Consider the following 17,961-nt stretch of genomic DNA (forward strand, 5'->3'; position numbering starts at 1 on the left):
TTGGAATTTCATATATTTTTCACATATCACAAACATTCTTGTTTTGACTTTTTTTCAACCATTTAAAAACATAACTATTCTTAGTTCAGGGGCCATACAAAAATAGATGGCAGGCTAGATTTGTTCCAAGGACCGTAATTTGCCAACCCAACTAAGAGAACTGGGAACAAGGGGCACAAAGATCTGAAAACAAAGAAGTTTAGCCATACATGTTATGGCCAAGAATTGGAAGCTTTTGGGCATTGCAAGTGTAAATATGTCCTATAAAACTCATTAAAATTGAATTTAGTTCCTATATTGTGTACCATAACACATACTACTTTAAACTTTTTTACATATAGAAATAATATTGAGTTTTGTTAAGGTTATTGCTTATTCAGTTAATCGGGTTGCTTTAAAAAAAGGCTATTGCTTATATAATCACAGATTACTCATTTTTGGTTTTCAAAATGAATTCAGAATGATGTATAATTTAGTATCTACTGAATTGCAATGTCTTAAGAAACCTAACAATTTTTTAAAGCAAAAGTAGACTGAGTTGGTGTTTAAGATAAATTTATTTATTTTTCAAGGTCTGTACTGACACAGTACTTATATATTATACATAGCTTTCTTGATATTGCCATGGATTAGAAGCACTAGTACATCTCGCTACTCGAAGACAAACCTCTAAAAAGAAAATACATGCTCTGAACATCTGAAGTGGGCTAGACTTTCAAGTAAAATTGCTTCATTTCTGATTTACTGAAGAGCTATTGATCCAAGTCATACTTGCCATTTAATGTAAATTATTTTCAGACTTTGCTGTATAAAACCAACTTAGGTGTAAAGGATTCTTCATATTCTTGGATGAAGCAAATTATTTTTAAAAATGAAATATATATTCCTCTAAAGTAAAACCCAAACTTTTATCTTTCCACTGGTACTTTGAATTTTAAGATATTTTTCTTCAAATTACAAAACACGAAAACTCCTAAACTTCACTTTGAGGAATTTTAACCAATTATAAAAATAAAACCATCCTTTTAATACTTCTGTTTTTAGAATATGCAAGAAACACATATTCTTGCATATTCTAAAAACAGAAGTATTAAAAATATACCACCCAGCTTTCATGTCATTGAAAGTTCTTACTGGGTCAAAGACTTAAGGCTAGAACTACCATTTTCTTGCCAACAGAATTCAGGCTATTCCAGTTTGATATGATCTGTACAGTACTACAGGTTTCCTTTCAGTAAAATAATCAGTCTGTAACAAATGCACAAAGCTGCTCCATTTTAAAAATATTCTGGAAACACTATCAAGCCTCTATAAATGAACATGCCAAACAGTTTGGCCTACCAGGTGTTGAAAACCGATTTACTGGTCTAAGTGGCTGGAGGCCAATGAAAGCTGTGCAGAGTAACGATGAAAAAAACTGGTCTCTTTAGTTTTATAATTTGGTTCTGATGCTTTCTAAGCACTGTCCCACTCCTCCTTTATGACCTTTAACACAGGCGTATATTTTACAACATAAATCTGAGACTGAAGGTGAGGCTAATTTGTTTATCAAGTGGGAAAATCCAGCCTCCTGCCGCGGTTTCATCCCAACTTACTTGTTTATCACATTTTAAGGTGAAAGTACATACTTCATTGTATTTAGGATTATAGGAAGAACATATTGTTTTAAAATGTAGAGAGTCAGCCAGGCGCGGTGGCTCATGCCTGTAATCCCAGCACTTTTGAAGGCTGAGGTGGGTGGATCACCTGAAGTCAGGAGTTCGAGACCAGCCTGGCCAACATGGTGAAGCCCATCTCTACTAAAAACACAAAAATTAGCCAGGTGTGGTGGTGAGCACCTGCAATCCCAGCTACTTGGGAAGCTGAGGCAGAACTGCCTGAATCCAGGAGGCAGAGGTTGCAACGAGTGGAGATCACACTACTGCACTCCAGCCTGGGTGACAGAGCGAGACTCCATCTCAAAAAGAAAAAAAAAGAGTCTAGTCTACTATTATATCAAATGGCCAGTACAACCCGATGTTGGCCGAAAATATTAAATTTTTATTTAAAGCTTTATCTGAATTACACAGCTATATTAGTAGGCCAAGTGAAAGAAATTATCCTAAATTATCCACTATGACCATACCTATTAGCATTTCATACTTTTTAGGTTAAGAAATCTGGGTAGCAAACTCTTATTGTTAAAGTTGATGTGGAAAAGAATCTAAATATGCAAGCTGGGTTTATTACAATATTTTTAAAAGCATCACTAAAAGTGAAGAGAAAGGTGCATGAATTCTGCCACTCTGTTCAGTGATGCCAAATCTGTAGGAAGTAATGATACTATCTGGGAAGAAAGTGCCCTATGAGAGGTAAAGCTTCTTTTCATGTCATCTTTAGCAAGTAAAAGTTATTTACAAAGTCTCCAGTTGGGAGTAAATACGAAGTCTAGTCTCAACAAAAGTTGAGTTACAAGTGATTTGTTTTTAATCAAACTTGCTTTCATAAAGGCCTCCCATCTCAAGGGTTCTAGAGACATTGGAAGCTCATTAATGAAAGTGGGCCCCCTATGATACGTACCAATTCACCTTTTGCTAACTGCATCTTCCCTTTCCTCTCTTCTCTCCTCTTCCACTATCTTTACAGACTTCTGTCCTCTGCACAGAGACCCACAGGCCTTGCTTAATTCTGAAAAGTAATCAGGGCTTGCTTACTGGCCCAGTAAAATTGAATTAACTCTAAAACACAAAGCTCCATAACTATGCTCCCATGCCAATAAAGAAGAGTAGGATTTTCCTGGCTGGTGTGTCTTTGACCATCTGTTGACAGCCTACAGGGAAAGTGCTCTCACGGTGAAAGTCTCTGACCCCTTTCCCGTTGCTTATATATCAGCAGTGAGGCCAGAAAAGGTGTACCTAGGACCTCAAAAAAGTTAGAAAAGGGAGATTGCCTCTCACATAAAGTCTAGACTTGGGTCAACCTTCCCCGTGATCCATTGTTAATAATTTGTGTTCTCTGCCACCCCTATGTATCAGCTTCCTAAAAGCAATCTTTGGCTGATGGCTAAGGATTCTGACATAGCAATTACCTGAAATGAGTTTCTTTGAAACACATACTGAGTCTCTATGATTACCAAGCTATTCTAATACATCTCTTAGTTTCAAAACATACTATGCACAAGCCTGCCACCAAATAGTCTCTGAAACCTTCCCTATTGCACATAGGTCTCTAAACTTTTGACACAAGTAATTTGAACACTGAACTGGGTAATGTCGCATTTTTCAAAAGTATTATGTGGGTGATTTGACTCAGCATGGAAGACTGAGGCTATGTCTTATGCCCATTATTTCCCACCCGACTCCTAAGTGCCAGCATAGTGCTAACCATAGTAGGTGCTCATTATTTGTCTAGTTAAAAAAATTAAGGCTGTAGCTTAATACAGTCTCAGGGTGTGTGTGTGTGTGTGTGTGTGTGTGTGTGTGTGTGTGTGTGATTACTAATAACTACAACATTTAATTCTAAAAATGAAATTCATCCATATAAGGTTATATAAGTTAATGCACAAATATATTTCCTCAAATTCACATGAAATACTCAACTCTAAATGTATAATTTTATGGTCCCACTGTGATTCTCTATATGTATAACAAGAAAGCTAAAAGCATAATACAGCCATGAAATAGCTGATGAGTTTCTATTTTAAGCTGAGTTTTCACCAGAACTATAGTTTCATCTGCCAAAGTATAAATGTTTTTGTATGTTTGGAAAATAAATGATTTGTGACATGTATTGGTCACTTGTGCTCTGATGGGGATAGACCCTTTGGTTATCCACACAATATTTATCACATTCCTGGACTTTGTTTTATATCTAAAAGGTGGACTAAAAGCAAATATTCATATGCTGAATCATACCTTTCTCATTACATAATGAAGCCTTAAAATGATGTGACCCGAGAACCACTTTTTAAAATCATATATAATACGCTAAAAGACTGACATACACTGTTATTAAGCTCATATCCTCTCCTCTCACTCTGCTGGAATGATAAAGGAATTTTCTACTTTCATTTACTTCATGAGAAAAAAAAGCTCTAAGCTCCAGAGTAAAATAACTGGCTTCTATGACTTTGAAACAGTAAGAGATCTCTTTAGTTGGACTGCTGTGCTTTAAAAAAAAAAAAAAAAAAAAAAAAATTATCACAAGAATGGGAAGCAGAAAAAACAGCTATTTTATTCAGCTATTCACAACAGAGAATATTTATAACCTAGTCACTAAAACATGCATTTCTTAGGCCACTCCTAGAATACAGGAATAGCAGTTACATAAAATACTGGTTTATAATTATGTTAATAAGGAAAAGCATTTTACCTGTTCCAAGAGGGGAAAAAGCTCCTCACTGAGTATCCTTTGTCCATGGAACAGAATGGTAAAGTCTTGGGCCTGGTTCTTCTACCCTGAAGCAATTCTTCCCCAGTCACCCTCCAAGGAATGTCAGAAAATGTGAAGAACTTCAGAGATTAGAGTCATATTCAAACTTTCCTTGAAAGTAGCTATAACGAACATTAATACCTTTTTTTAAAGGCTAAATTAGGTTACTTCTTGAAGTGGATCATCGAGCAAGAGCCAATGAACCTGAGTACCAGCTATTTTGTTCTTTCCTCAAAAATCTTCATAAAAATATATTAACTCAAATTTAGAATGCTTCTCATTTCCATTCACAGTATTGCAATAAGAATAAAGAGTATTTAGTTACAAAAAGTAGCTAAATGATAAAAAGTGTTCTCATGGTCTTGATTTTTCTGTGCTCTGTGCCCTAATTTTAATATAGCAACTGCACTTCAATAAGATCCAGTCCAAAGATTTTTTTTTAAGACTATAAGGTACATGAAGTTTTTAGAAGACAGCATTAGTAAGAAAGTAGTTTCCAAATACTGGGGAGAAAAAAGAGGCTTTCGATCTCATTGATGAAATGACATATTCAGAATAGGAGCAGAACCCTGTGCCATGCAAGGGGTAATTATTCCTCCTCTTCCTCATCATTCTTAGGAAGCTTTCCTTGTACACAAAGAAAAGGTCCTAAGTTAACAACTCATCTTTATGTACATCTGCACACACACATATACAAGAAAGTCCACTGACTTCATTCCTCTACTAGTATGGTGATGTTTTCAAATACTTCGTGAAATCCAGAGGTGACTCAGTAGTAAGTTCATTGGAGTATCTTTTGATTAACTGATTTAAATCTTCATTCAAAAATGAATCCCCTTGTAAAACTTTACCCTGGGAAAATAAAGTATGAGTTAGAAACTACTTATGCTATAAGCTAAAGCCAACCTGTAAAAAAGTTGAAAATGGCAACAGCTGACACCAACACATGCAATATAATGACAGGTGCTTGGTAATGTCTTGGACACATCCTATATTGAATGAACAGTTTCATGACCCCCTCTATAGAATTTCAACCTCAGACATCGAACCTACCAAGAACTCCTAAACATTTAAAAAAAAAAAAAAACTACCTATAAAATAATTAAGCAAACTAGAGTTATTGAGATAAATTAGTTTCTATTTCTTCTTTTTAAAAAAATAAAAAATATCCCATACCTTTATTTTGGGGTTTGAAGTTTCAACAGGAGGATTGAATGTCATTTCTGCCATGCTATATGCCTCAAAAAGTTCAGCAGCAGATCTAAATCATAAACAGTAAATATAAAGATACCACATCTGTGTAACTCAAAAATAATTAGATTATACCCAGAGAATGATTCATTCTAAACCCATATATTAAGGTATAAGATTGGCCTGCTTTAGAAACTAACCAATCAATCCAGTCACTTAACAAATCCTAAATTCCCATGTAATGTCAACATTAACCAGCTAAATCCAGCCCAGAGAGATCTGGTATACATTTAGCAATACAGATGTAGACTCCAGAGAGAAAGCAAAGCTGTAAACCTTCAGTTCAGTGTGATCATATCCCAACCCACTGATATGCAACTAAGCCTATTTTAGTCATGGAAGCCAGAAGGCTGAAGCATGGACTCATTCTTCTCAGACTTAACATGTAACCCTTCAACTACTGGCCTGGATGAAAAACAAGCAGAGGCCATTCAGGACAGAACGCATGTCTATACCCATGGCATGTAAATGAATGCTTAATGATTTGGAATTAGTTTGCACTTTCCAAAACTGATAGACAAAGGCCTACAAGACTGTCAATTAGGCTCACATCCCAATATCCATTCTCCAGAAGCCCACTATGAGTCTCCTTTCTTAAGCCTTTGGGATAAACTCATTCCTCATCCTTCTCCACAAAAGAAAACATCTTTCCTTAGCAAAACATGCCATAAAATGATCATTAAGAAGAGTGACAAAGAACTGTTTTCTCCTTTTTTTCCCCCTTTAAAAAAACAAGGTTGGGTGAGGATCCAAGATGGCTGATTAGGAGCAGCTCAGGATTGCAGCTCCGAGCTAAAGTGCGGAGGGTGAGTGGACGCCACATTTCCAGACGGATTTTTATCGCCCACAGACCAGGAGATTCCCAGGTGGAGGAGCCCCACAGGTCGCCAGTGTGGCTGTTTTGGCCGGTGCAGTGGGTCTCTGCACAAAATACATGGGTCAAGGGGCCGTTTTAGCTGGCGACTGGAGGTCCTGGGAGACAGAGTCACCCATTCAACTGATGAAAAGAGGACAGAAACAGGGAGCTAGGCCAGGAGATTCCAAGGCAAAAAAGAACCACAAATCTCTGTGTGGCTGTTTCAGCCAGCATAGTGCGTTGCCACATGGGAAATCCCACAGATCCCAGCGCCTTTTCAACAGGCAACTGGAACGCCTGGGAGACAGTCACCCATTCAGCTGATAAAAAGGGGACTGAAACAGGGAGCCAGGCCAGGAGATTCCCAGGCAGAGAAGTGCCACGAATCTCCAGCACGGCTATTTCAGCTGGTGCAGGGGGTCACCGCTCAGGAAATCACACAGATCCAGGTGCCTTTTCAACAGGCGACTGGAACACCTGGGAGATAGAGTCATCCATTCAACTGAAAAAAAAAGGGGGGACTGAAACAGGGAGCCAGGCCAGGAAATTCCCAAGCAAAAAAGCATCACGAATCTCCAGTGTTACAGCCGGCGCAGCGGGTCTACACACAAGAAATCACATGAATCCGGGCTCCGTTTCAACTGGTGACTGGGACGCCTGGGAGACAGAGTTGCCCATTCAACTGAAAAAAAAGGGGGGGTCTGAGGCAGGGAGCCAGATGATCAAGCTCGGCTGGTTCCACCCCCACAAAAAACAGCAATCTGAAACGCTCTGGATTGAGAGTTTCATAGCAAGCACAGCTGAACCTGGGACAGTCCAGCTCTGTGGAGGAGGGGGGTCCCCCATTACCAAGGCAGTCCACCGAGGTAGTCCACCATTACAGAGAGAGTCCGCCATTACAGAGGCAGGTCGCCATTGCCAAGGCACTTCAAACTATACCCCTATAAACAGGACTGCAGGGAAATTCACATGGCAGCTGGGCAGAGCCCACAGCAGCTCAGCAAAGCCTCTGCAGGCAGACTGCGACTAGGGTACACTCTCGATGGGCAGGGCAGCCCTGGAAAAACGCAGCAGCACAACAGAAACTAATAAATAAAGCCCTAATTCCCTGGGACAGAGCACCTGGGGGAAAAAAAAAGGCATTTATGGGTTCTGCTGCAGCAAACTTAAACGTACCTGCCCAGCAGCTCTGAATGAAACAAAGGGGCTCACAGCTCAGCACTTGAGTTTCTATAAAGGATAGACTGTATCCTCAAGCAGCTCCCTGACCCTCGTATATCCAAAGAATCACCTGATAAAGGCGAGCTCAGAGTGACATCTAGCGGGTATCTTTCTGGGACAAAGATAGCAGAAGAAGAAAGTGGCAGCAACCCTTACTGTTCTGTAGATGACAGGTAGATAAATCCACAAAGATGGGAAGAAACCAGTGCAAAAAGGATGAACACACCCAAAACCAGAACGCCTCTCCTCCTCCAAGGGATCACAAATCCTCACTGGCAAGGGAACAGGCTGGAGGGAGAATGAGTCTGATGAATTGACAGAAACAGGCTTCGGAAGGCGGATAATAAGAAACTTCTCTGAGCTAAAAGAACATGTTCTAACCCAATGCAAAGAAACTAAGAACCTTGAAAAAACATTTGACGAAATGCTAACGAGAATAAACAGCTTAGAGAGGAATATAAGTGAACTGATGGAGCTGAAAAACACAACACGAAAAATTTGCAAGGCATACACAAGTTTCAACAGCCAAATTGACCAAGCAGAAGAAAGGATATCAGAGGTTGAAGATCAACTCAATGAAATAAAATGAAGAGAAGGCGTGATTAGAGAAAAAAGGGTAAAAATAAATGAACAAAGTCTCCAAGAAATATGGGACTATGTGAAAAGACCTAATCTATGTTTGACAGGTGTACCTGAATGTGACGGAGAGAATGAATCCAAGCTGGAAAATACTGTTCAGGATATTATCCAGGAAAACTTGCCCAACTGAGCAAGGCAGGCCAATATTCAAGTCCAGGAAATACAGAGAACACCACAAAGATATTTCTCAAGAAGAGCAACCCCAAGGCACATAATCGTCAGATTCACCAGGGTTGAAATGCAGGAGAAAATGCCAAGGGCAGCCAGTGAGAAAGGTCAGGTTACCCACAAAGGGAAGCCTACCAGACTCACAGGAGCTCTCTCAGGAGAAACCCTACAAGGCAGAAGACAGTGGGGGCCAATATTCAACATCCTTAAAGAAAAGGAGCTTTCAACCCAGAATTTCATATCCAGACAAACTAAGCTTCATAAGCGAAGGAGAAATAAAATCCTTTACAAACAAGCAATTACTCAGAGATTTTATCATCACCAGGCCTGCTTTACAAGAGTTCCTGAAAGAAGCACTAAACATAGAAAGGAACAACCAGTACCAGCCACTCCAAAAACGTACCAAATGGTAAAGAGCGTCAACACAATGAAGAAACTACATCAACTAAAGGGCAAAATAGCCAGCTAGCATAAAAATGGCAGGATCAAATTCACACATAACCATATTAACCCTAAATGTAAATGGGCTAAACGCCCCAATCAAAAGACACAGACTGTCAAATTGGATAAAAAGCCAAAACTCATTGATGTGCTGTATCCAGGAAACCCATCTCACATGCAGGATACACAAAGGCTCAAAATAAAGGGATGGAGGAAGATTCACCAAGCAAATGGAGAGCAAAAAAAAGCAGGAGTTGCAATCCTAGTCTCTGATAAAATAGACTTTAAACCAACAAAGATGAAAAGAGACAAAGAAGGCCATTACATAGTAGTAAAAGGATCAACGCAACAAGAAGAGCTAACGATCCTAAATATATACACACCCAATACAGGAGCACCCAGATACATAAAGCAAGTTCTTAATGACTTACAAAGAGACTGAGACTCCCACAGAGTAACAGTGGGAGACTTTAACACCCCATTGTCAACATTAGACAGATCAACAAGACAGAAAATTCACAAGGATATCCAGGACTTGAACTCAGACCTGGAACAAGCAAACCTAATAGACATTTACAGAACTCTCCACCCCAAATCCACAGAACATACATTCTTCTCAGCACATCACACCTACTCTAAAATTAACTACATAATTGGAAGTAAATCACTCTGCAGCAAATGCAAAAGAATGGAAATCATAACAGTCTCTCAGACCACAATGCAATCAAGTTGGAACTCAGAATTCAGAAACTAACTCAGAACTGCACAGCTTCATTGAAACTGAAGAACTGGCTCTTGAATGTTGACTGGATAAACAATGAAATGAAGGCAGAAATAAAGATGTTCTTTGAAACCAATGAGAATGAAGACACAACATACCACAATCTCTGGGACACATTTAAAGCAGTGTCTAGAGGAACAACATACCAGAATCTCTGGGATACATTTAAAGTGGTGTCTACAGGAAAATATACAGCAATAAATGCCCACAGGAGAAGCAAGGAAAGACCTAAAATCAACACCCTGTCGTCAAAATTGAGAGAGCTAGAAGAACAAGATCAAAAAACTCAAAACCTAGCAGAAGACAGGAAATAACTAAGATCAGAGCAGAACTGAAGGTGATAGAGACACAAAAAACTCTTCAAAAAAAAAAAAAAAATCAATAAATCCAGGAGCTGGTTTTTCAAAAAGATCAACAAAATAGACCACCAGGTAGATTAATAAAAAAGAAAAGAGAGAATAATCAAATAGATGCAATAAAAAATGATAAAGGGGATATCACCACAGATTCCACAGAAATACAAACCATCATCAGAAATTATTACAAACTCTGTGTAGAAAAACTAGTAAACCTGGAAGAAATAAATAAATTCCTGGGCACTTGCATCCTCCAAAGCCTAAATCAGGAAGAAGTCAAAACCCTGAATAAACCAATAACAAGGACTGAAGTTGAGGCAGCAATTAATAGCCTACCACCCAAAAAAAGCCCAAGTCCAGATGGGTTCAAAGCCGAATTCTACCAGACATACAAAGAGGAGCTGGTACCACTCCTTCTGAAACTATTCCAAACAATCCAAAAAGAGGGAATCCTTCCCAAATCATTTTATGACACCAACATCATCCTGATACCAAAACCCGGCAGAGACTCAACAAGAAAAGAAAACTTCAGGCCAATATCCAGGGTGAACATAGATGCAAAAATATTCAATAAAATACTGGCAAACCGATTGCAACAGCACATCAAAAAGCTTATCCACCATGATCAAGTAGGCTTCATCCCAGGGATGCAAGGCTGGTTCAACATATGCAAGTCTATAAACATAATTCACCACATAAACAGAACCAAAGACAAAAACCACATAACTATCTCAATGGATGCAGAAAAGGCCTCCAACAAAATTCAACAGCTCTTTCTGCTAAAAAACTCTCAATAAACTAGGTATTGATGGAACGTATCTCAAAACAATAAAAGCTATTTATGAGAAACCCACAGCCAATATCATACTGAATGGGCAAAAACTGCAAGCATTCCCTTTGAAATCTGGCACTAGACAAGGATGCCCTCTCTCACCACTCCTATTCAATATAGTATTGGAAGTTCTCGCCAGAGCAATCAGGCAAGAAAAAGAAATAAAGGGTATTCAATTAGGAAAGGAGGAAATCAAATTGTCTCTACTTGCAGATGACATGATTGTATATTTAGAAGGCCCCACTGGCTCAGCCCAAAATCTCCTTAAACTGATAAGCAACTTCAGAAAAGTCTCAGGATACAAAATCAATGTCCAAGAATCACAAGCATTCCTATACATGAATAACAGACTTAAAGACAGCCAAATCAAGAACAAACTGCCATTCACGATGGCTACAAAGAGAATAAAATACCTAGGAATTCAACTAACAAAGAATCTAAAGGACCTCTTCAAGGAGAACTACAAACCACTGCTCAACGAAATAAGATAGGACACAAACAAATGCAGAAACTTTCCATGCTCATGGTTAGGAAGAATCAATATTGTGAAAATGGCCACACTGCCCAAAGTAATTTATAGATTCAATGCTATCCCCATCAAGCTACCAATGACCTTCTTCATAGAACTGGAAAAAACCACCTTAAACTTCCTATGAAACCAAAAGACAGCCTGCATAGCCAGGTCAATTCTAAGCAAAAAGAACAAAGCTGGAGGCATCATGCTACCTGACTTCAAACTATACTACAAGGCTACAGTAATCAAAATAGCATGGTACTGGTACCAAAACAGATATAGACCAATGGAACAGAACAGAGGCATCAGAGGTAATGCAACTTATCTACAGCTGTCAGATCTTTGGCAAACCTGACAAAAACAAGCAATGGGAAAAGGATTCCCTGTTTAATAAATGGTGTTGGGAAAACTGGCTAGCCATGTGCACAAAGCAGAAACTAGGCCCCTTCCTGATACCTTACACTAAAATTAACTCCAGATGGATTACAGACTTCAATATAAGGCCTAACACCATAAAAACCCTAGAAGAAAATCTAGGCAAAACCATTCAGGACATAGGCATAGGCAAGGACTTCATGACTAAAACACCAAAAGCATTGGCAACGAAAGCGAAAATAGACAAATGGGACCTAATCAAACTCCACAGCTTCTGCACAGCAAAAGAAAAAGTCATTAGAATGAACCAGGAACCAACAGAATGGGAAAAAATTTTTGCAATTTACCCATCTGACAAAGGGCTAATATCCAGAAGCTACAAAGAACTAAAACAGATTTACAAGAAAAAACATGCCCATTCAAAAGTGGGCAAAGGATATGAACACTTTACAAAAGAAGACATATATGAGGCCAAAAAAACATTTGAAAAAATGCTCATCATCACTGGTCATTAGAGAAATGCAAATCAAAACTACACTGAGATACCATCTCACGCCAGTTAGAATGGCGATCATTAAAAAATCTGGAGACAACAGATGCTGAAGAGGATGTGGAGAAACAGGAACACGGAACACTTTTACACTGTCGGTGGGAATGTAAATTAGTTCAACCATTGTGGAAGACAGTGTAGCGAGTGCTCAATGACCTAGAAATAGAAATTCCATTTGACCCAGCAATCCCATTACTGGGTATATATCCAAAGGATTATAAATTATTCTACTATAAGGACACATGCACACGAATGTTCATTGCAGCACTGTTTACAATAGTAAAGACTTGGAACTGACCCAAATGCCCATTGATGATAGACTGGACAGGGAAAATGTGGCACATATACACCATGGAATACTATGCAGCCATAAAAAAAAAAAAAAAACGATAAATTTGTGTCCTTTGTAGGGGCATGGATGAACCTGGAAACTATCATTCTCAGCAAACTGACACAGGAACAGAAAATCAAACACCACACGTTCTCACTCATAGGCGGGTATTAAACAATGAGAACACATGGACACAGGGAGGAGAGCATCACACACTGGAGTGTGTCGGGGGAAATCGGGAAGGGACAGCAGGGGGTGGGGAGTTGGGGAAAAACAGCATGGGGAGAAATGCCAGATATAGGTGATGGGGAGGAAGGCAACAAATCACACTGCCATGTGTGTACCTATGCAACAATCTTGCAGTCTCTTCACGTGTACCCCAAAACCTAAAATGCAATTTAGAAAAAAAAAAAAAAAAAAAAGAAGGCTGGTGGGGTGAAGATTGGGGACAAGTGAGAAGTGTGAGGGAAGAAAAAGTAAATGGCCATTTTATTATTTAATAATGCCAAAAGTTATCTCTATCCTATTCAGAAAGAAAGGGTTCATGGAAAACTGCAGAATTCATGTCTCATGTAGAGGAGGCAGCAACTGACTATTGCCAGGTAAAATATAAGCCAATGTCACCAAACCTCCCAGTATTTCAAGAAAAGCAGGAAATGTAAATTTTAGGTGAATTCTTTCAATATTTAAGATTGGTGATCACAGGTCACCAATATGTCATCTCTGAACTACAGAAACCAATAGGCCTGCAAAAGGAAAAACCCTACAGCAAAATATTAACTCTGGGTAATGAGTACATTGCACAGTGCTATAGTTTGAATGTGTCCCCGCCAAAATTCAGAGATGGAAACTTAACAGTCAATGTATTATGAGGTGAAAGCTTTAAAAGGTGATTAAGCCATGAATGGGATTAACCCATTTATGCCTAGTGTTCCATTATCAGAACTCTACACTGGTAGGAGTTATTTATATCCTACTCCTCAAGGTCATTGCCAAGGTCTGATTTTCACACACACACACAAAAATTTGCAACCTCTGGCATAAATGGGTTAAAGTCTTTATAAAAGAGGCTTCATGCAGTGAAGCTGTGGCCCTGCTCCCCTTCTGTCTGGTCTGCCACGTGAGGGCATGGAGTTCCTCCCCTCCAGAAGATGCAGCAACAAGATGCCATCTCAGAAGTAGAGAGGCAACCTCATCAGTCAACCAAACCTACCAGCACCTTGACCTTCAACTTCCCAGCCTCCAGAATTGTGAGAAAATAACTTTCTGTTCTTTATAAATTACCCAGGCTAAGGCATTTTTTATGGCAGCATAAATGGACTGTGGGTATCTTTTATACCATTTTCTCTTTCTCTGTATAACTGAAGTATTTCCTATCAGTATATAAAATAAGGTCATTACTATTTTTCACCTTTCTGTATTTGTGAAAATTTTCAAAGTAAACAGTTCAGGGAAAGAAGATTCTTTTAGGAGGAACTTTTCCCCATCTAGAAGGGTGTGAGGTAGAAGCTGGAAGTACCCATCCAAGCTGCTTACAGGTCAGGAAGTACCAAAAAAAAGTAACAGCTGCCATTCTGGATGGGATTCTTCCAAAGCACCTTTTTTCTTCCCTCTCCTTTTTTTTTTTTCTCCATCTTGCCCTAACAGGCCCATTTCTCCTTGTCTGCCCTAACGGGGGTAGGGATAGGTGCAGTGAGGGGACAAAGCAAGAAGCTTAATTTGGTTGACTTGTGTTTTATCTTCACATGAAGCCACATCTTATTCCCTGTTGAACCTGACTGATGGGAGGGGCATATGGGCATGCACTATGCCATTCTAATATTCTGTAAGTGTGAAATTTTTCATGATTAAAAAAATGTTTTTCAAGTTGAATGACAGAAGAAAAAAAAATATTTTAAGTGATTAACAAAATCATAGTTAGCATGCTTTCTTTCAGAACAATTAAGGAATATGAAGCAAGACCAATACAGATACCCAAGTGGCACTTTACATTTTGTAATATATTACTTTATAAAACAGACTTCTTATAGTAAGTGGCTATCAGCTGAATTTTGTAGTCTTAGAATAAGGCAATTCTAAATATTACCTTCGACTCAACTCTGGTTTGAGTGCTTCTGAGCCTTCAGAAGGTGCTCCAGCGATCAGGTGAGCTGCCAATTTCTGCACTATGGGATGATAATGCCTCTGAATGGGAAATGGGACAATCACATTTTGCACAGGTCAGTCCTTTACAAAAAACACTATCCACAGCAATGATTTTCTTAAAATTATACCAATTGTTTTAGTCCCCTGTGTACAGTGTATGTAATTGATTAGAAGTACATTACCTACAGAAGATAATCATCTTTGCTCACAGGATTAAAACAAATCAAGTTACCAGTGATATAGTTTAGTCTTGCTTTTACAATATAAAAAGAAAAATCAAAAACCAATTCCTCTTTCAGAGTGAAAAAAGTCGATTGACAACAGGTTACCTGACATATTTTCTACAAGTCTCACTCTAATGCTGTCCATACCGTAGGATCACTGTATACATGAATCTATCTTGAAACAGAGCTTCCTAAAATCTCCTTGGATAGGACTCAATAGAAATGCACCTGATAACAAATCCTCTGAAGAGTGTTACGGAAAGATTTCGATAAATCTTCCACAGCCGCACCCTATAGAACTGACAGTTTTCTGCTTCTTTAGAAAATGTACCTCAACAGCTTAAAGAACAGTAAGAACAAAATAAAATGTCGCGTACTAAAACAGGAACTCTAAAAAAGGCAGCGCACAAACAAAATTAAGTACTCTGGCAATAACAACTATTTGAAGGAAAACTGCAAAAAAATTGTTCACACACATCCCCAAAAAGAAAAAACCCAGGGCCACTCTTACTCGCAGTGCATACAGTTCCCACAGAGCAGTGTTCTGAGCGTTGCAGTACTCAGGCTCATCCAGTTCGGGGAGGAAAACTCCACTTCCCTGAGATTCACTGTCAAGCAGTAGATCTGTTTTGGGGAAAGTCTGCAAAAATGTCACATAAAAAGAAGTGGTTAAATTAACACTGTTAATGTAACAGATGTTACTGGTTTGTTGTTGTATTTGCATTTAAATTTATGGTTGTATAAGAGCTTTAGCATAAAGTCTTTACACCTAGTTTCAATAAAACAATTTAAGTTTATATCATAAGAGTTGCAAAAAAAATATTGTATCTTGGCTTGCTTTGAAAATTTATTTTATCAGGCAAAAGAAAACAGTATTCTTTGAAATCCCACTTTTAGGAATCTTATAGAAATAATTATATCAGATAAATATATATAAAGTTTTTCTCTATAGCATCATTTGTAATAGCAAAAAAGAAATAACCTATATCAAGAGAAATAGAAAGAAGCAGAAAAACCAGACTGCCTACATTTGTGTCACTTCTACCACTGACTAGCAGTGCTACTCAAGGCAAGACACTTAACCTCTCTGGACCTCAGTTTTCCTACATGTAAAACTGGCTATCTCAGAGTTATGAAAATTAAATTTGTAAAGCATTTATAAAAGTAGAAGGCACACAGTCAGAACTATGTGTTTGTTAAGCAAAGAACTAAATAAACCTTAATCATTAAAGAAATGCAGTAGTGATATTTGTGCTGACATAATAATGTGTTTACCATGATTAAATGCTAAGGTTAAAAAAGTGGTAGAATATATAGCATAATCCCCTTTCCATTAAAAAAAAAAAAGTTGTGTTGTTTCTATGTGTAGTGTATGTGTTTACATATGAACTTTAAAAGGCTGCTGGAAAAATACTCACTAAATGGTAAATGGAGACCCACCTAATGACACTCTGAGAAGTGTCAATAGGTATAAAGTAATTTTTCAATTTTATGTACTTCTTTTGTCACCTGATTTTGTTACAAGTGAGAATTACTTCTGTAATTGAAATGATACTATAAAAGGAGGAAAAAGACATGCATAAAAAAAAAAAAAGTCATTGCATTATAACAACTTGGCTCTGTTCATTTGTATCACTACTTACATGCATTAATATTCTGGTAGTTGCTAAAATGCCAATACTTGAATTTGGAAGAACATGAAGAGCAAGGGTACAAAGGCGTTTGATGAAGGCAAGGGCTCGCTGCTGAGAAACTTGCTTTCTGCGCTTAGTTAGCATGACATCAAGGCACTGGAGTACAATCTCAACACCTTCATTGGTAGCACCTAAAACAGCAGACATACCCTTCAGAGCCATTCTCATTACTTTTTCCTTATGCAACTGGACTGACCTTCAGATAAACCCGAGATAAACTAGGGTACCTGCCCCAAACCATTTCCCTAACCAATGAGGTAGTGCTCTACTGCTAAGGAGATGCAGCAGGCTATACTTACTGCATCTCCAGTCAATTCCAAAAGCTCTTTCTCCAAGTCTTACATAAGATTAAATATAGACGCATGGCACTGACAGGTCAGCATTTTATGTACCTGCTCCTATTTCTCATTTGTCTGCAATGACTGGTCATAACATATTCTTAAAACATAAATATGTATAAAAGAAACGTTATCTAAACATACACATACCTGCATGTAACTTGAACAGTGTTTTGTAAAGATGTGTGTAGAATTTCATTGGATCAATATTCAGAACATCACCTTTGAAATGACAACAAACACCAATTAGGTATGTTAGAGCATCCAAAGGTATGCTATAACACACACACACACACACACACACACACACACACACACACACGTATTTCCAAACAAAACTTGATTAAGAAAATATCTTACCTTGTCCAGAAAGAATATGAAAAGCAGTCTGGACACAGTAAAGACTTTCTTGATAGCTTAGGTCCTTAAAAAGGCGGGGAGGGGATGAAATAGTAAGAATGATAATTACCAAATATAAAACAAGAAAAAAAATTTAAAAAGATAAAAAAAAAAAAGAATAAAAAAAGAATAATTACCATTTATATCTTTAAAAAAGACCTTTAAGGCCAGGAGCAATGACTTGTGCCTGTAATCCCAGCAATTTAGGAGGCTGAGGAAGGCAGACCATTTGAGCCCAGGAGTTCAAGACAAGGTTGGGGAACACAGCAAAACCCATCTCTACAAAAAATAGAACCATACACCTGTAGTCCCAGCTACTCAAGAAACTGAAGTGAGAGGCTCACCTGAGCCCTGGGAGGTAGAGGCTGCAGTGAGCTGTGATCATACCACTACACTCTAACGTGGGCAACTGAGTGAGACCCTATCTCAAAAAAAA

General features: G+C 38.3%; 1 protein-coding gene across 1 annotated transcript in view; it reads right to left on the reverse strand.

The window, feature by feature from the left end:
• Window positions 1-4,162: 4,162 nt before the first annotated feature.
• Window positions 4,163-17,961, reverse strand: part of NOC3L (NOC3 like DNA replication regulator) — a 35,739-nt gene continuing 21,940 nt past the window's right edge. Inside the window, exons 14-20 of the mRNA XM_017497372.2 lie at window positions 17,487-17,550; window positions 17,277-17,348; window positions 16,738-16,919; window positions 15,606-15,734; window positions 14,812-14,909; window positions 5,587-5,671; window positions 4,163-5,262 (exon numbers count right to left, since the gene is read on the reverse strand). Coding sequence (XP_017352861.1) covers window positions 5,134-5,262; window positions 5,587-5,671; window positions 14,812-14,909; window positions 15,606-15,734; window positions 16,738-16,919; window positions 17,277-17,348; window positions 17,487-17,550 — 759 coding nt within the window. The 3' untranslated portion in view covers window positions 4,163-5,133. The remainder of the gene's footprint in view (window positions 5,263-5,586; window positions 5,672-14,811; window positions 14,910-15,605; window positions 15,735-16,737; window positions 16,920-17,276; window positions 17,349-17,486; window positions 17,551-17,961) is intronic.

The sequence above is a fragment of the Cebus imitator genome, unplaced genomic scaffold (genome assembly GCF_001604975.1).
Source record: "Cebus imitator isolate Cc_AM_T3 unplaced genomic scaffold, Cebus_imitator-1.0 Scaffold230, whole genome shotgun sequence".
In the NCBI taxonomy this organism is placed as follows: domain Eukaryota; kingdom Metazoa; phylum Chordata; class Mammalia; order Primates; family Cebidae; genus Cebus; species Cebus imitator.